We start from the raw sequence: 20,054 nt of genomic DNA, 5'->3' as shown, positions 1-20,054 counted from the left end.
ATTATTTGTTATTTTCACACAGACAAAGTGAAATTGGCTGGTTAAGTTCACAGCCTGCCTGTTTTGTTAGTTTGCACTCTCTTTTACAAACTATCTCAATTTACAGAAACATTTAAAACCTCATGATGACTGATGGCTGATGTTCCCTCAGTTTGTTCAAAATGACCATTTTCTTTCTTTTTTTTCCCAAATAATGGAATTATTGTTTGATTATTTAATTTCCCTTCAGGATTAAGAAAGGGTTTTTAAATTTAATTTAATGCAGGAGGCACATTCAATGAAAGTTGAATTGTTTTTATTTATATGTAATAAAATCAATGGATAATTTAGGCACTGCTTATGGGCAGTTAGGCTCATTTTGTGAGTAGTTTTTTTTTAATATTGCCTTGTAAATGTTGCTGTTCTATCTTTAATATGTCATTCACAACAGACCTCTTCTTTCATCCACACTAATAATCTCTTCTTCATTTTTGTGTTTTTTTAATAACTTTTTTATAAATGAATGCATTATGATTAATTTGTTGCTGCTTCTGAAAATAAAACATGTCCATTTATATTTGTAATCACAATTACATAAAAATGAGCAATCCTTGAATCCTTGAAAACTTTTGAATTAGTGGAACATGGGCATTGGAATGAACCCATATACCTTTGTGGAAAGTCTTTCATCAAAACAATCAGAATTTGTTTGTGGTTTTGCTAAAGAATTTGCTAATTGATTGGTCTGTTTGTTTTTTCATCAGTGGTCTACCCACACTCAAAAAAGAAAAAAAAAATAGAAGCTGGATTTGCAAATACTTAGACATGCAATTCCTGCAATTACAAAATTTTTGCAACTTACGCACATCTTTATTTTTGTTTCACCATTATCGTGAGTCCCCCACCCCTTGCTGTGAGCTTTTGCATCCTAGTCACCAAAGATTTATATCAAGTTTAAAGTTCAGAGTAAGTTCATCCAACTGCACAAACATATTATGAGCATGCAGAGAGTGAATACATGGCCCTTGTAAGACAAAATCTACCTAATATTACATCCAAGAGGGTTCATTTTTGCTTTTCATGTACATATCTTTTGTTTTTTACTTTTTAGTTTTTGGTGGGATCCTCGTGCTTTGGGGAAAAGTGAACCTACAAACTATTGACTCAGGAGAGCTGAATGCAAATTGATTTTGCATTTAAAATTTCTAAAACTATCTTTTGTCATCCATTAAAAGAGAATCCCAGTAAGATGCATTGATAAAATGCAAAAGTGTTTTTAGGTATTGATGCTTTTGCGAGGGACTGTATTGATGTTTCAATTAACCTTGCATCTGTCTTTGGAAATGTACCTGCTATTATTTCAAATTTTAAAGGGAAATATGTTCAACTTTTGACATACAGATTTTCAAGGATTGACAAATAGGTTTAGTATCAATGTTTTCCATAAGTAGATATGCAATTCCTGCAATTACAGAGAAGAAAGGCCGCCAATCATGCATGGTCATGGTCTGCCAAGCAGATATATATGTATATGGTGCGCATGCAACGCTTCAGCTTTAAAATATAAATACTGATCCACAATCAGCAGAGTAAGCTCACAGTTTGTCTTTGTTAGACAGAGAAAAATAAGTGTGAAGTTGCACAATAGAGTTTAGGCCCCTAGCACCAGAACGCCTCTCTCTTTCCCAAGCTTTCTACCTGGGGCAGAAGAGAGCAAATTCATCTCATCAGTCCTCCGGGGACGGTGTAGCTATGCGGCTCTGTTTACTGTGGTAGAAAGTTAATATAAATTTTCATCAGTGGGAGAAGTTTACACATACGATTTCTATTTGTCCTTCATTATTAGCACCTGAGTCTGGGACTGGGTAGGCATAATTGTCTACAGACACAGGCCAAATAGATGCAAGGGAAAGGCAAATAAGCACACCCCAAAATAATTTGATGCTTGTGTGTTACAATCCGTCACCCAAGGAATTCTTAATCTAGAGAATCAATAAACAAGAGGTGAGAGAGGGGGAGGAGAGGAAAGACGAAGAGGAAGAAATGAATATTGTGAAATGAGTGTCAGGAAAGGGAACAGAGAAGGAACAGATGGATTCAAAGCGATGGTTGGGAAAAGAGTTAGCAATCAATTTGCAAGATATTATTATTTTTTCTGCAAAGGGCTCAATATCTTTTTAAAGGTAAACGTCCAACAATGCAGATGTGCATAAGATGGAGTTTATTTGAGACAGAGGGAACTGAAGTAGCTGAAAATATGAAGACAGAGGTAACGGAGCGGGACACAGAAGCCCATTGTTCTGCTGGATGTTTTTACCTCTGTCCTGAGGCCCAGGCAGATTCTCCATGGACTGTTGATTTATCGAGTCATACATTAAAATGCTCATTACTCCGGCATGCTTTCCAAATTCTCCCTTTATATAGGGTTTGTTCTTTTATCCTGTCCCATGGAAATATTGCCTGAGCAATCACCCACGTATTTCTGTTGGAACTTTTTTTAATGACATCATTGACATTTGTCTCCCATTTATCAGCGCCAAACAATCCACTTTGGTGAAATCATCAAGCAGCACCAGAAATTTCCACCAGTGAGTTTTTTCCTCAAAGTATTTTTTCTCTCTGTACTTGGTTTCAGGAACTAAATCCTACAACTTTGAGTCCCAATCTTTGGACCGCATTTCTTTTTGTGGTTAAATAACTCTTGAATCTTGTGCCACTCTTGAATGCCATCAAAACCTCTGAGCTTTATATAAGATTAAAAATATTTTCATTCACACTGCTGAGTTACTTAGGGTATGCTCTTACTTTTCACTAACTTAGCCTGTGTTTTACATTAAAGTTTTGTGTGGGATATCTCCACCCACCAATCTTTTCCACTTCCCCTTCCAACTCTGCCAATCGTATATACAGCCTTCCAGCTGTGCTGAATTTACTCAAACATAAGAATATAGGGTGTAAATGTTTTAGTTTTTAGTGCATATAGATTCTACCAATAGGCAAGTAGTGTCTGCCCAATTAGCCATTATTATTTTAGGTAAAGGTGGACCGGGTATATTGAGGTTTAGAAATGTTTGGTTACAACATCATGAGCATTTTCCTAGAGCAAGGTTTTAAAGTCCCATAAATGGGAGGCCAGACAAACGACAATTCATTGTTTTTCACTTGTTTGGAGCATAGCAAAACACACCATTGGCCCCTCCTCAACCTGTTGCTGCAGACTGTACTAGATGCCACAAGGTTAAACTCAAATATAAGACATTCTAATGTGGGAATTTGGAAATATTTTGATAAAAACACAAAAGGCCACGGTGTGAAAACTAGAGGAGCACCAAGCACCATTCTGACCAGGCTAACGTTTTTAAAACTACAACCAAAACTTCTGTAAGGCTGGCTACATGAGCAGATAGTCTAAATACTTGAGCAAGTTTTCTGTACTTTTATCACACTCAAAATAACTATTAACAAATGTCCCGGATAACAATTTACCTGTAAAAATCAAAATTTCATTTCTGCACATGTGGAAATAATTGCAAGTGAAAATCTCATTCGGCCCATGCCTGCTCAGCTGTAAAAAACATAGTCACACAACACTTCCCCTCCCTGACCCATTGCTGGGCGGTGTAAAATTTTAAATATCCCCCGCTTACAAAAAAGAACGATGTTCCTGGTGGGAAATATTTATGGTTGCTGAAAAGTGCAGTCATGTTGAGGAAACAAAAGGAATGCCGCCCGTCACTCGCTATGGTAACACTGTTTTGAAATCGGAATTAGCAAGGTACAAGCTCTGTGTCTTGCTGTCCAACCAGCTAATCTTAGATTTTTATATTTGTGCTATTCTCCAAACAGCAGAATAACACAAGAAAACAAAGTAATAGATGTCCAATAAATTTACTGTATTTAAATTCTCTATTTGTGATTATAATAATGTCATAGACAACATTATTGAAACAGTGCTATCAACATGTGAGATTATTTTAGCAATAATATTTGATTTTCTATTTTAAATAAAAGCAGTTGAATCATGCTATACAATTTTATTTGAAACATCTGTCAGTGTAGATATGACATGAAAATCAACAAACTTTTTCTTTTTTTTCTTTTTTTACATTTTTTTTATCTAGCTTTGCCTGTTTTTTTTTCTCTCTCTCTTCTTATTCACACCCCACCTCCCCCTGAATCTGTTTTCTTGGAAGCAAAGATGGATAAGCCTGGCGAAGCGGCGTTGTGTGTGTATATGTATATTCTTACGCAGGAAGTGTGTGCGAGTGAGAGTTGTCAAAGCTGTCAGCTCAGCTGGAGTTTTTCCAGAGTTACACACCGTCTCTTTTACTCCCCCAAACAAACACACACACACCCACACACGCATCCACACAAAGTATCTGTTCAGCACACTCGAGATAAGTCATGTTAGCCCTGATGCAGCCCCATTTCTCACTGATCGACAACTGACGGCTTGTTTACAGCTGCTTTCTGCAACGTGGAGGCATTCTGTAAAGAAGTACCTGTTGAGAGCGGGATATTACACGCGTGTGTCATCATTCCAATATCAGCTAAATCCCCTAATAACAACAACTCCCGGTGTGATTTGAGTCAGGAAGTGATCTGCACTGTCCAAACACAATGTCACAGCCCCTCAAACATTTCCAATGTCATGGCTAAATATCCTGCTGTCTCCATGTGGATTTGAAAGAGCTCCATGCTTCGGTTTGTTTCCTTTCTCACCCCGCCGGCCACATGCAATAAGCAATCTGGAGATTTGCAATGGTTTGGCCCAGTATTAAAGCACCTAATAATTTATTTCATGCTTGTTTAAGATCTTTGCATGCTTCCTACAAAGCTGCATTGTGATGGTTGCTTATTACCATGTTCCGGTAGAACTCCAGTAGGAAAGTAAGATGAGGAGTAGCCTCCTCTCACTTTCTCCTTTGCGCCCTCTCCAGTGATCTCTGCATGCCTATTAATGTAGGAGAGGAATGCCTGTGTAAACATTCTTGTTTCTCAGTTCGATTCGCATAATAGTTGCCTGTGTCGCCTTTCTCCCTGACCTCACTATCTGAAACCAATTACACCAGATCCATTTGGGCTGAATCTTATTTTCATAAGGATCCCTGTGTCGCGGTCTTGGTCGCGCCGTGTTATTTTCCCTCCCCGTATTTCTTTTCCCCCTTTTCCAGCCTCAGTGATGGATATCAACATCAAATATGCCTATGAGTGCCTTGTTATTTATATAGTGGGGGCCTGGCTCTTTTTTCTCCTCTTTTGCACCGTCTGCCGTGCTCTCTCATTCTAAGAATGTGTCACATTGTGCTGTTTATACAATGTATGAATTAATAGACTGGGAATGTCATTTTTTCGTGCATAGCAACCCAGGTTAAATAGTTGCCGCATCGGTACTTGTGTGTGTGTGTGTGTCTGTCGGTGTGTGTTATTCTTGTCTGCTCTGGCAGCTCTTCAGCCAACTTTTGATGACTTTCCTTTTTGTGCTTTCAGAAGGGCTTTAGCCGCACCATGTATGCAGAGCGAGAAGTGGGTGGCACAAATTGGTGCTTTTTACTGTAATGGCTGAATACTCAGAGCCGGTGAAAGTGAAGGGGACAGAACTTTCATTCCCCCCCCAATACCCCTTTCTTTTTACCTTCCACACCATCACACACTTTCTGAAAAAAATGGCTAACCCCAATTCCATGGAGGAGGTGCCAGACGGTTGCAGACATGACGAGCCACTGTGGAAAAGTTCTGTCCGGTGTTGATAAGGCCTGTGTTATGTTTGGAGAAGTCCTCGGTATGAGGAGGCTTCTTTCTTTTTTAATGAGCTTGGCATTGATAATGTCCCTATGTATATACTTGTCATGGTCAAAGCTTTTTGGAAAAGTATTCTTTTCCAAAAATCTTGGAGCTTTTTACGTATTCCCATGTCACAATCACAAATTTTAGTATATTTTATTTAGGCCTATATAACAAGCCAACAAAAAGTGGCACTGAATAATGAACATTTCAATACTTTTGACACATAAAAATCTAAAAAGTGTGGTATACACTTGTTTTTTTACCGTCCTAAGTGACTGTACTTTTGTAGTTTCACAATATAAAGTTACAAAGCTGCTAAAAACATGACAGCTGCTTTGCCTTGTGGTACCACAAATACACTCAAATAAAAAACACTGAAATTTGTGGTTCTAACATGGCAAAATTTGAAAAGGTTCAAGGTGTTTGAATACACAGTGCTATATTGTTTTATATAACTTATATCGTTCCACCTCAGAGAACTCAAGTAGGGAAGCTGGTCAGCGTCTCTGCAGCAACATGTTGTTACTACGTTTGCATCAACTTGACAATGCCATGATGAAAGGTAGTTCAACAAAAGACAGACTCTCTAGCTTTATAATTTTACTTTGCATTCTCCTGTCATATAAGGCCTTCCCAAAAAAAATCAGTTTTTTTTTTTAACAAAATGTGTTGAGTTTAATGGATATGAACACTTCTGCAAGAAAGTGTTGTTAAAAGATCTCCCCCTCCCTTTTGTTCTCTTGACCGTGCACAACACATCGAGAAGCTTTCTTGACTTTGGCTCTAACACAGTGAGTCATTATTGATTCGCACACGGATAAACATTCCCCCCTGACAGCTACCTTGAGTCGCACTCATCAAGCAACCCTCCCCTCTAACTACTGTGTGCAGGACTCAATAAGCCTTATAATTACTTTGATTCACCAATCATGGTGAGATTAATTGGGCCCTGTGTTTTAATTAGCAAAGTGATTGGCTGCATTCAAGGAATTTATGTTGTCTTTTATGCTTGGTAAAAGGAGAAAAGAAAGAGGGAAGGAATTTGTTTTCCTAGCCAACGCAAAAACTTTGTGCGTGCCAGATCGTTGCGGTTGATGATGTCTACAAAGGTGTGTGTTTTGAAGAAAAGGCGAAGGCTCGGCTTACAGCCACCATACACACTCGCATATATATAAACTAGTGGCGACTGGGCTCCTTTTTACAGAACAGACGGATCAATGCAGTTAGGACCCAGTGCCAGTGTAATGTGTTTGTTTACTTCAGATCAGAAGCCCTGGCTCCTCCTGAGTAGCCAGACAGCTCCCTCCCCAGCTCTACCTCCACCTCTCAAGGCACCTCCTGAGCTCTGTCTTTTCATAATTGATCAGCAGAGTGGGGGGGAGGTAAAGGGGATTGGATGTGTTCCCTGGGGGGGTCAAGAAGTGGCAACTTTTCCCACTCCTTCCTCCCCTCCCTCCCCTCCCTCTGCCTTTTCTCTGTCTGTCTCCTGTCTTCTCCTCCTGTTTGCTCAGGATCTTAATGTACTTGTTCAAACATTGTTCCCACCAGCTGGCTTGAGCTGCACCATATGCACGCCCTGTCAAAGCAGCCGTTGTCATGGATACTGGCAAGCTCCGGAATGAAATGAGGACCTGTGGTTCTTAAGGAAGTGTCACTCTCTGCCTGAGTTTTATTTTCCATTGCCTCCTCGATTCAAAAACAACACAAAACAACAACAAAAAACCCCAAAAACCTGTGAAGTTGTTGTGCTACTCCAGCTTGATGCTTGTAGACCAGTACAGAACAAGCTATTCTGTTGTGTGGAGCATCTGTCTGTGCAGAGTGTTCTTTACTGCCAGCCTCTCTCATGCTTCTCTTGAAGAAATGTGTGAAGTTGCTCACCCAGCCTGCTTGTTCACCACAGAGCAGGAGGGGAGCTGTAAGCTCATGAAACCATAAAGAAATAACTGCGTCCTCAGTGTCTTTGATTCTCCTCATTCTGTTTTCTCTTTAACACATTGTGTAATAATAAGCAAATCTATTTACTCGGGGTGTTGCACACAATCTCATGAGATTAATTCCACTTGTTATCACTGTGCTGAGTTGTCTGTTGTTGTTGTTTGGTGATGTGTTAGCTTGACATCCTATTGAATCTATTTTTGAGATTCTTATGTTCAAGTAAGAAAGGAATAAGTTCTTGAATTGCCCTCTTGTTTTGATAGAGCTTCTTTTTGGGCAACACTCAACAACTGTATCTGACTATTAATGTTGATGCTTTGCATCTGCTTTGTAGTTTCCATTTAGGAATAACCTAAAGGGCTTTTTTGACCTTTTAAATGACCTTGGTGATGTTTTATGCTTCCAGAACCCTGATTTTGTTTTGGAAAAGACAAAAAAGGAGCCTTTTGGATGCTTTTTTATTCTGTATAAATTTGCCATTTATAGCTGTATCCAAACTGCAATGGAGTATTCAACAATTACATATGTGTAAAAAGACAGCTTAGCATCTGTGAATCTTTTACTTTAAGTGAAAATAACTTAAAAAGGGCGGATTCTCATGGTTTTCCAAACTGTTGCTCAAATCTGTTGTAGTTCTTGTGAACGCAACATCGCATATCATTTTCCCATCTCAACACATGTTGATGAAAAATCGTACAGTTTGCCAAGGCGAACTTCAAATACTCCCAGACATGTGTAAACAGCTGTGTAGTAATTTTTTTTCTATATCAAGAAGGGGAATCTATTAATCTCTCCATCTATCTACCCATCCGTGGCACATAAGCACCCTTAATGCACAGTGTAAAACGCGGACTGCCGGTTAATTCATTCTAAATGTAATCTGATGTTGATTTTGTCAACTTTAATTACAGCTCCCAGGGACACTTCACATGGTCCTGCCTCTACTTCACATTGATATTATGAATATGCAAATGTGGTGGTAATTTGCAGAGGGAAGTGGATATTTCAGTTGAGCACACACTAGACAGGTCAATTCTACTCCCCGTCATCCCCCCCATACTTCTTCGGAGGTGCTCCAGACAAACCGTATTTATTTGTGGCTGTAGCCGAACGAGTTGTTATTGAAACATATCTCCTGTGCCGTTTGTTACTTAAGATGTGAAATGTTTTCTCAGTCAGCTCCGTCTTTCAAGATGCCTTTTGTGTTGTGCTCTCGTCTTCCCAGGCACTACAAGCAGCGAGGCAATTACTCTTGCAGCAGCCAGGCAGTGGCCTGAAATCTCCAAAGAGCCAGGACAAGCAGCGTCCACTGCAGGTAAAGACGTTCCCTCCGTCTAATCTCCAAAGTCCATCCGTAATATGCTCTCCTCCGCATAAAGAAAATTTCCTCTGTTCCACAAAGCGTGGTTGGTTTGCCCACGCAAGCCTCGGACGGGAATCTTTTAAGATGAACAAGTCAGCCCCATGAAACCTCGCAAGAGTAATACAACAAAGAAAAGTACAAGCTTTACTCAGAGTACGTGTCAATCGAGCCGAACATTCTTGTGACCAGTGTATCCAAAGGTTATTTAGTAATCTGCTTCAGCATTCTTCACCAGATCCATGCGTTGTTGACACAGGAAATCCTTGGGTTGGTTATTGTTTGAAATGTGTGTCAGTCTGAGTAGCCGGTCGCACAGCTAATTTTATCCGCCTGTCATTTTCCCCCCTCTTCGGTGCTAATTTACCTTATTGATTTGTAGGGTTGTCTATTTCTGTTGTCAGTGAGTCGGAAAAGGTCACACATATGCCGGCGCACACTTTCACACTCTGATCCATGCACACGCCGCCTGCCACCCTCTTTCTCCCCGGTGTTAAGATATTTTTCTCACACAAGCATTCTCTTCGTCCCACTCGTTTACGTCAATAAGGCAGTTAGTTAGTTTACCCTTCTATCAAATTAGGTAAGGCCCCTTGACATCTGCTCCTATTTTTCATATATGTATATATTTATATTTGTCATAGTTTTAGCGATTTGAAATTGAAGTGTGAGAGTTTGTGCCCTGCTCTCGGCTAATAAGTACTATCAAGGAGCAGTGGTTTACCTCATTAGGAAGCTCTGTGCATTTCATTAATGACAGGGAAATTGGCGTTAACCTCACCCGTTGATATTTTCACAGAGTCTAACAATGGCGACACCTTGAATTGGAGTCACACCCCCGTGTATCTAATTACACACCAGTGAAGAGATAAGGTTGCCAAAGACTCTTCTGTCATATTTCTTCCTTGAATTATTCAGCGCAGACTCCTCAAATGTGTTAATATTGATAGAACTTTCACAGACGAAAGCATCCAAATTGCACCTTGAAACTGCGGCACATATGTAGCTTTTGGAGTCTGTGGGATCCCAAGTGAGACGGTGCCATGTAAATAGCTATAACCCTATAAATTTGTTACATTTTGTTGCTGATGTACTGCAAAAAATATTTTGCTGATGTACAGCGCTTGCACACACACTTTTGACACACGATGCATTGCCACCACTTTCTAATGAGTGACAGAAAACTGACTATAGGTTATTTGGTGGTGATAGTGTCATACTGTGGGGATTGTTTCTTTTCATAATTTTCAACATTTTTAACACATATAAATATGAAAAGTCTGACGTGCATTGGTACACGCACTCCCTCAGTCAGTGCTTAGTGTAAATATATTACCCCACATTATGATGCTGCCACCTAAAACCTGAAATTTATACCAATGTTTCTTTTCAAAACAGCTTTGAATCAGTCAGATAGGATGGAGAGTATTTATGAACAGCAATATTCAAGAATTTATGTCTAGGCTTTGACTTGTCTATTTTTATACATGCTTATCTGATATAAACCATCTTATTGTGGGTTTATTTTCTTTGCTCTTAAGCCATTTTGAGCTTTCGTTCCAGCATAGCTCTTTATGTAACTCTAACCATCCTCTATTAACTCCGAACAGCTTTTCTGGCTTTTTTCATTTCGCATGTTACATTTTCATCTCATCTGACCAGAGCATTTTCTTTAATATTTTCTATTCCAAGTACAGCATATTGAAATTGGTTTTTGTAAACAAAATACTTTTGAGTGACAGTGTAGATTCAAAAAAACGCAATCTTGATGTGTGTGTGCGTGTGTGTGTGTGTGTGTCCACAAAATCCAAAACATGAGTTGTGGATCCATATCAATTTAAAGTTGTGTTGGGGCTTGATAACTGTCCACCCAGGTCCAAGCACCTTACTGTAATAACACCAGCAGATGGTAAATATTGAATATTTACATTTGCTTACTCCATCCTTGACTGGTGGACGGTGGAAATCAATATGAATCTGAGGGCCCGTATAGCGCTCTGCGTGTCCATTTGTTGATCCAGCCTTTATTAACATGGTCACCTCTTTGCTCTATAAGTTCGCACCCACAGAGTTGCATTGTAAAAACAAAAAGAGGAATTGTTGATTCTGAGTTCCAATTCAACTTCATTTCTACAGTAGGAATATGCAGCTGAGTAGCTTTGAATTCTCTCATTTCAAATGACATTTTCCCAAAATACATACGTACTCCTGTGTGTAAATAGCAGAGTAAAGCAGGAGGAACTTCCTTCATTAAACCACCTTTTTTCACTGCCAGTTTTTTTTTTCTTCTATTTTTTTTCTTGTCTTGAGGGACTTTGCTCAATAAAGCTGGGTTATTTACCTGGATTATGAGGCCACAACAAACGCTACAGTGCAATATTTTATTAGCTTCACAGCTAGATAAAAGTCAGCGGCAATCAAGCTACATGTTTTCCACCCGAGGAATGGCGCGGATTGATCCCCTTGTATGATTAGTGCTGCTGAAAGTGGGAAAAGGATTAATAAAACCATGACATCCTGCTTATGGCAGAAGACGCTGATAAATCCTCTGCCTGTTTTCCCCTCCTCTTGTTCTCCCATCGTTGCTATTTAGGAGAGAGAAATGATCCATAGATCATGGCATGTAAATTATTTAGTACACAAGCATCTAAGTGCCTCAGCTTGCAGTTTTAATTACTCGTATTAGCAGCTAAAGGCTCTTGCCTGACTAATTCTATCCGTTTGCTCGTCGTTGCTGCTCAGAAGTTGATGATGCGGAGGCAGGCAGCTCTGCCAAGGAAATATGCACACGCACGCACACACACACACACACACACACACACAGGATACAAAACAACAACAGCCCAACAAACACACACGCAGAAACTGTTTTTCCACATTTGTGTTATGTGATAGGTCTATTATTACCCAGTAAGCCCACGGGAGCACTCAATAAACACCTATTTCTTCCTGTAAATCCTCCTGTCTCCGGCTGCTGCTTACACGGCTCTCCCAAGGCACAGCACCCTCTTGTCTGTGCTCCTTTTTTTCTTTTTCTTTTACCATTGCTCATCTCCACTCTTCTCTTTGCTGATGTTTTCACTCTGCCCCACACCCCAAAATGCATTTATACACTGACATTTAGAATACAAATAAAGAAATGCGGACAAGGAGATATAAAGGGGATTAGAGAGGCCTATGAATGTGGAAGTAGTTTCACTCAAGCCCTTGTGTTCATAATGCATCTTTACACTCCCTTTCGCTCGTATGCAAACATGACCAATAACTCTTAAAGTTTTCTGCTACGAAGGTGGTCTGTGTAGTTTTATGACGTTCTGTGATTAGACATTTAAATGATCGCAAGACAACATTTGGAATTGTTCCTTGCATGGTTTTCATGTCAAGATTCCTTTTTCAAACTCAAATCTTCAGTTCTCAGTCAGTTTCTTTCCTGAATGTATACACTTAAGTACAACATTTAGTATAGGAAGACATCCATGAAGCAGAGATTTGGTGGGTTGGCAGGAAGGAGAGAAGGTAGGAATTAAAGAAAAAAACAGAAGGAAGGGAGAAAGGAAGGATGGAAGGAAATGATGAAAACAGAAGGAAGGATTTGGTGGGTTGGCAGGAAAGAAGGATTTAATGTGCTGGAAGGAAGCAAGGAAGGAAGGAAAAAGAAGGAAATAAATATTTGGTGGGTCATGCTCAATAATGTGAGCCTGCAGCCCGACCTCCTCTGGCAGGGTTTAAAGTTGTATCCTGCGTCATCCAGAACCAGGCAACTTGCCCCAAGCGGCTGCTACGACCACCGTGGTCACCCTCACACACTGTCAAGCTGCAAATGCACTTTTATGAGACCAATAACTTTGGTTCCATCTGTGCAACATTCGTTTCAAAGTAGAAAGGCTTTATGGATCGTGAAGGATGTTGGCTTTTGGCGCCTTTTTCCTGTGTTTGCAGCTGTCTGCCCAGACCAGTCAGAGTAGCTGTGGGCACTGGGCCATCTCAGGAAGTGTCACACTTTTAAAGGTCAACTTTACACATTTCAGCAGCGAGCCAATATCATCTCAATGGAAGCGCACGTCTTTTAAAGGGTCTCGGCGCTCGAGTACAGGATGGCTTACTCTAGTGTGCTTGGTGAAAAGAATGCTAGTTCACATTTACATTTATGAATATATCTTTCCACTGCATCCCCTCTGGTTGCATCTGAAAATAGAGAAAAATTATCACAGCAAAAACGAGAGGGTTTTTTTGAGGGGGGTGGTGGAAGTATTATGTTATTCATGAGGAAAACTTGTGTTGACTCTGAGGAAGAAAGAAAGAAAGAAAGAGAGGGAGTGAAAAAAGAAATGTCAGCACGTTTTAAGTCAAACACCCTTGGTTGCTTCTTTTGTAACCAGAAAACAAGATTTTTTTTTTTCATGCACCCCCCTCTCCCTCTTACTCCCTACCCTACCTCATCTTTTTTTTCTCTTGCATTTACAACACCTACAGGACAAGATTGCTAAATTGCGAGGACAGAGTAGGTTCATCATTGTGATGCAAAAGAAGTTGAAATGCAACCCCAAGGCGAGGTAGCTGAGTTTGAGGGATCAAGAGAAAGTGAGAGGGAGGGATAAAAAAAAAAAAGTAGCTCAGACCTTTGATGTAGCAGCAACAAATTTACCTTGTGACAGAAGATACATGGGTGCAATAAACGAGTTATACCAGCCCTTACACATGCAATCAGATGATTCTGGCCAGGGTGTTAATTGGATCCTAACCGGCAGATCTGATACGCCTGGGCCTCGGTGGTGAGGGGGGAAAGCCTTTCCAAGTGATGAACTATAATTCACTGAGCTGCTTGAAGCACTTGTAATTTACTGTGTGTCACTGATGAAGAGGCTGATCCAGTGGAGGCCATATTACCTGCAACATCAGAGGAAAATGTCCCCCAACCTTCCCCCACCATCCACCCCAAATCCACACACACACACACACACACACGCCCACGCACACACACGCACGCACGCACGCAAACATTCCCGACACCTGCTCTCACACTTTCTATTTCAACTCTCTCCTCTCGCTGTAGTTTCCTTTTAATTCTATCCATCTCACTCTCTTACTGTTGCACCCCTTTAGGGAGTTTGGTAAGGATCAGCAGAGAGAGAACTGTGCCAGTTTTATTTATTTTTTTTCTGATAAAGGTGTGACAGTGTGCATTGATAATGAAGAAAACAATGTGCATGAGGCACCAGTGAACAGTGGATTCATGAGGCCTAATCAGTAAGTTTTTGCATGTAGAGATAAATCAATATGGAAATTGTGCTAAGCCCATCCCGAGCTCCTCTGGGACTTCTATTAGATGCTTTTACATGATGGGTCTTTATGTTATTATAAATTGCAGTTGCTGTGCACTCCTGCCAAACTGCAATAGAAATTGATTTAGGAACACGTTCAGTGATCCACTTAACTTTACGATTAAGTGAAGAATATCGATCTCCAGAAGCCGAACATGTGTTGGAGACATGATCCCGTGTATGCATGTTTGATTTAAACTCAGATGCTCTACTTGTCCACCGTGTATAATTTTTATGTCAGTTTTTTGGGGGGGGTGGAGGGGAGTATTAATACTCCTTTTACAATTTGTCATTGAAGACATGAGAATGTGAAGAGGAATGAAAATGATGCATTTTCAAAATATAGCAAAAAGAAAATCTGAAAAAAAAGTAGATTCAATTTCTTTTACTCTGATGCGTTCAGTACAACAAATTGCCTTCAGTTTGTTGTACTGAACAAATTGAAGTTGCCTGATTAGTAAATAAAGTCCAAATGCACATCACCTTGAACAGACCATTCGCATGGTGAAGCATAGTAATGGCATGGGAAAGTTTTTTCATCAGAGTTGGTGGGAAAATGGGTGGAGTTTAGCACAGTTCTGAAAGAATGAAAGAAGGATGAAAATAACTTACAACTGGGAAAGTGGTTCAATAGTAAACATACAGCCAGATAGGTTAGATCAAAACATTACCATGTTCTAGACTCAAACAAAGTTCAAACCCCAATCCAAAAGAGAATCGGTGACGAGGCTTGATACTCCCAATCCAGTCTGACTGAACTTTGCTTATTTTGCAAAGAAAATTTGACAAATGGACAGAGACATACCCCAACAGGTTTAGGTGTGCTGTTGCAGCAAAATGAGTTTTTACAAAATACAGACATTTAGCTCCACCCATCATCCTGTCAACTCTCACTACTCTCACCCTTTCCCTATTGAGCAGAAGCATCCTCCACATCAAGATGCCACCACCACCAAATTGTGTTCTAAGCCACTTTCTGGCGTTGGGTTGGAAATTACTTTATTTAGGGGCATCAGGTTAGTGGGGTAGTAATCTGAATGCATACACTTTTCAAATTTGTATTTTAAGGCATATTTTTCAAAGTAATGAATCTGTTTCTTTCCACTTCACAGTTGTGAAGTGGATTATCTGTGCGTTCTATCACAGATAATCTCAGTGAAATGGATTTAAATGAGTTGCTTTAATGTGAGAAAATGTGGCTGGGATGTGAAAACTTTTGCAAGGCCACGTAGTTAAACGTCAGAGTTGAATCCTGCCAGCTTTATCCGCTGGCAGGATCCCTTGTTCTGCTAAGGGAAGCGTCCTGGATATCAGTAGCGCTGTAATTGGCTGACAGATGAGCAGCAACTATAAGGGAGCTGAGAGGTCACAAGTCAACAGGGTACCTCGGGGGTCTGCGTTTTGCCAAACAATGATGAAAGTGTTGGGGTTTCTGCCCTCTTTTCCTGATTTCTTAATCTTTCCCCGTCTCTCTGTGTGTAAAAAAAAAATAAAGCCAGTGGCTTAATTAGCAGTCACTTCTTTCCTGCCAAGGATTCATAGTAATTAAAGACAAGGACCCCTCGATTTCTTATTGCTTTTATCTCTGCAGTGTCTGCAGCTCCACTCTGTTTCCTGTCCTTATGACAGGAGCGTCTATCGTTGATAACCGCCCTACAGTGTTTGCCGTTGGCATCTAATCACTAGTTCTCCTTCTCCTTATTGGAAAGTGAGTTGTGTTAAACTCAAGTAAAATGAAAGGAATATGTGGCCTAATTATTTATTTTTTTTTGCCTGGTTTACCTTGTTTTGATAGAAACACATTTAACATTAACTCTTTTCAAGACAAAATTAATGTAATTTAGTGTAATGCTGAGCTTACACTAAATCAAGTAAGCTTCAAAAGGGTGAAGTCATACCTGGTTAGTAAGTTTGTTACAATGGGAATTTCCAGTACGAAATCCTAGAGACTAACATTTTTAGGTACTAAAACTCTAATGGCTTGGTCAGCTGTGGCTAATTTTCAACATTTCAATAAATGTCATCAATACCTTCTGCATACCAAAACTGGAAACCCATCCTTTTTCTCTGGATAACAGAGAAACCAATGCATGTACAGTTCCCTCTTCTGCAATAGAAGAGCCTATTCATGACGCGTGGATGTTTACGCCGCTGCCAACGTCTACTAAATGCTCATTAATTTCATCCCTTCGTGGCAAAATCATTTCAAGGAGAGGCAATTCAGCCTCCTGTTCCTTTCAATTCAGCGCTCACGTCAATCAAGCCCTCCTGCAGGATCCTGCAGAATGGAGGTGTTATATTGCCGCAATTATCATGTCATATACTCGAAAATGTAAATGAACGTGTGTGTAAAATTAAATTTATGGGTTGTCAGTGAAGAATAAGAACCAGGAGAGCAATTACTTATCTGCTTTCATCTAGGAGCCTCTGATACGTCAAGCAGAAAAGCATGCAGTTAAATGCTGGAATTAGCATTGTGCTGCACTTCACAGCAGATGTGGGCCAGTGCCTTTTTTCCCCCCTCTTATTTCTCTTCTTGCCTTTTCTTTCTTTTTCTCCTTTTTTGTGGGTGATTATCACCCATTATGTATAAAGCTAATGACAGCATAAAAAGAGCTTCCATATTTCATAAACTCGTTGTTTTCTGTTTCTTACCCGTTTCCGTTGCATTAATTTTGCACTTCTTGTTTGAAGTCTTGTTTTATTCTGTGCTGATGACATCCTGCATTATTCACCTACAAATACCTGACTTTGAGTGCCTATATTTCACCACCCACACAATGCAGAAACAGTTTGAAGCTCCGTGTACAATTTATATTTAATTCCACTTTACATATGTATGCGCATACATTTGTGGTAAACCCTGCACGGCTACGCCTGCATCTATTTTGTATTTTATTTTTTTATGCCCAAACGTCTTTGAGCCAGTACCCAATTAATACCCTTAATGAGTGCATCTCTGCTGTTGTTTTCTCGCTGCACTTGTCCCATTGTAATGGCATCTAACACAAAACCAGGAGTGACTCCAGGGGTAATTACTTACCTAGCAAATGTACCTTTAAGGGTTAATAACACTGAAGGTGTAAGCACAGCATTTGCATAATTACACATGGACTGTTTAATTTGCAACTTTTGACAGCTTTTGTTCGACGACTCCCTTATTGTGAAGGCAATTTCTCCTGTCCCCTCGCAAGCACGAAGGAGTCCAGAGAAGAAAAGAGATGCACCACAAACAGCCGCCACCTCCTCCATCTCTCCAACCTTAGATGGAGTCCCTTCTCTCTAAGACCCTAATGAACAATGGAGGCAGGATTTGTTTGAATATGAATATGAATGTGCAGCGGGGCCGGCTGGAAGTTGACCTTCAGCTGTGATTTTCAGTTCATCAGGATTAGTCAAGGCGGGCGATCAGGAGCCACTAATGCATAATGACTTCTAAAATGAAAAATGTGTAGTGACCATGCAAATGTCTCGGCTAATCAAAGAGGGGGGAGAAACCTGGGGTGATGGTGGCAGCGAGGGCGGGGAGGGGGGCTGAGCATCGAGGAGAGGAGAGCTAAACAAGGACGTGTCAAGGCCTGACAGAAAGAGGGAGAGGAGCAGAGAGAAGGAGGGAGGAAGGAGAGACATGCATGGAAAGTAATCAAGCCAGCTTGATTAGCTGGCAATGAGGACAGGGATGTCTTACTGGCCCCTTGACACTCCATATAGGCTAGCTACTGTCATGGCAGCTCCGTGGCAAACACTGTTGCAATTAGAATCAGTGAAGGTGTTACTCCGTGCTGATGTTCCAACCATGTTTGTTTGTTCCAAACACTTGTGGCTTACACTGATTTCCATGTATGCTGATGATGTTAGAGTGTATTTTAAAGGTCACACAGAAAGGATGGGCTACACCTCACATTTTTTCGGCAGTCTAGTCAAGTTTTGCACGTTGGACCAAGCTTTCAGCTCAATACTAAATCATTCACTGGATTTTACTCTTAATCTTCTCTTCTTGAGGGGTTCAATTTTTAAAGCTGCCACGCGGAGCTAAAACTCCAAAATAAAAGTAGCTTCTACTCCCCTGTCAGAGTGCGCACACACAATCAAAGACAGCAGCAAAACATATTGTTTTCATATTGATCTGCTGCCTCAGAAGTTTGACGCTTTTGCCTGAGAAGAATTTGGAAGAAATAAAGTATTGTGTAATACTTGCTTTTTTTTCTACTTTCTAGTGGGTAAAAAAACCTAGAAATCTTTTTTTCTACCTCTTGACAAGTTAACGTCTAGAAATGGCACGGGTTTTTTTTTTTGGTTGTTTTTTTTTTTATAATCAACATGTCCACAAAGAATTAAAAAGGAGTTAAATATCTGCTTCTTTGGATTTTTTCTCACCTTTATTAAAAAGTTAAAGGTCAGTACTAAATTCCCAGCACTCGGCAATGTGTTATAATCAATTTTACAGTTGTGCATTTTTAAGCTGTTTAACAGCAGCAGCACTGATAGGTACTCTAAAGTAGGGGAGTTCAGGGGTCCTGCTAATTAAGGTCTATGTCTATTTAAATCCCCCAGCTTCTCCCAGCAGAATAAAGGCAGAAAAATAAGATCAGCAACACAAAGATACAGCACCCATGTGTCCTTCAGCATTTGTTCTGGGCTGCCAAACGTCACAGCCTGCTCTCCCTCATTTCCAACCACCAGTTTACTCATTCCCAGTAGATCCACACTTCTATGTTAGATGTGGGTTTTTTTTTTTCCAACGATCTATTTTTCAAACTTTTTCCAATTTTTTCTCATCTCCCTACCCATTCCCCCTGCTCTCCCATTGTTTGCCCTTCTCTCCACTCTCCATTTTCACATTTATTGCATCTTGTTTGTCTTGCCCCTCTCCGTGCCTCTTCCATCGCCCCGACTCTCATTCCCATCATTTCATTACATATCATCCATGTCCAGGTTCCAGTGTCAGTGGCCATGATGAGTCCCCAAGTGATCACGCCACAACAGATGCAGCAGATCCTCCAGCAGCAGGTTCTTTCCCCACAGCAGCTCCAGGCTTTGCTCCAGCAGCAGCAGGCAGTGATGCTGCAGCAGGTACACAGACATACACTCATGCACGAAGAAAACTATGAAACACTAAAGCAGAAAACAAACTTAATGACACAGGTACTCGGGAGATTGCAGCAACAACAACAGTCAAGGTATGCATTATTCCCTGCGTATTCACATCTATGCAGTTTATTTATAGAGAAAAAATTCAAAATGAATGTCACCTGTTGGCACTTGACAAGAAAAAAATCAGCTACAGTTGATAACGTTTCAGTTTCGAATTCAGTTTGGTCCAAATTTTGTTCAAATCAATCCTAGTCATTCACAAGACATCAAATGATGTTTTCAGACTCAGTTCAATTCAGAAAATACAGTCACATTCGGTAGATCATTTAATTGATGATTGCATCAAGTTGCTGATTGAATTCTGAATGTGTGATGAGAAACCACTGGCTTTTATTGGGAAGCCACCAGGACCAAGTTCACAAGAGCAGCTGTAACTGTCTCCTGTTCAAGGTAGAAAGGACAAAGATATAAAATAAGCGCTAAGCCAGGAGTCCCTTCTGTATTAGAAACAAAAACAAAGAACTTATACAGTGGCTTCATCCAGTAAAGAGATCAAATTGGTGGAAATAAAGTAA

At 40.3% G+C, this 20,054-nt stretch overlaps 1 protein-coding gene across 10 annotated transcripts in view; it reads left to right on the top strand.

Moving 5' to 3' along the window:
* foxp2 (forkhead box P2) overlaps window positions 1–20,054 on the top strand; it is a 131,646-nt gene that overhangs the window by 76,871 nt on the left and 34,721 nt on the right. For all 10 annotated transcript variants that reach the window (XM_044107679.1, XM_044107682.1, XM_044107675.1 and 7 more), the window contains 2 exons: window positions 8,930–9,019; window positions 19,321–19,458. In XM_044107679.1, coding sequence (XP_043963614.1) covers window positions 19,339–19,458 — 120 coding nt within the window. In that variant the 5' untranslated portion in view covers window positions 8,930–9,019; window positions 19,321–19,338. The remainder of the gene's footprint in view (window positions 1–8,929; window positions 9,020–19,320; window positions 19,459–20,054) is intronic.

The sequence above is a fragment of the Gambusia affinis genome, linkage group LG23 (genome assembly GCF_019740435.1).
Source record: "Gambusia affinis linkage group LG23, SWU_Gaff_1.0, whole genome shotgun sequence".
Classification (NCBI taxonomy): domain Eukaryota; kingdom Metazoa; phylum Chordata; class Actinopteri; order Cyprinodontiformes; family Poeciliidae; genus Gambusia; species Gambusia affinis.
The sequence above is the reverse complement of the archived record's forward strand: the minus strand, read 5'-3'. Positions and strand labels throughout refer to the sequence as shown.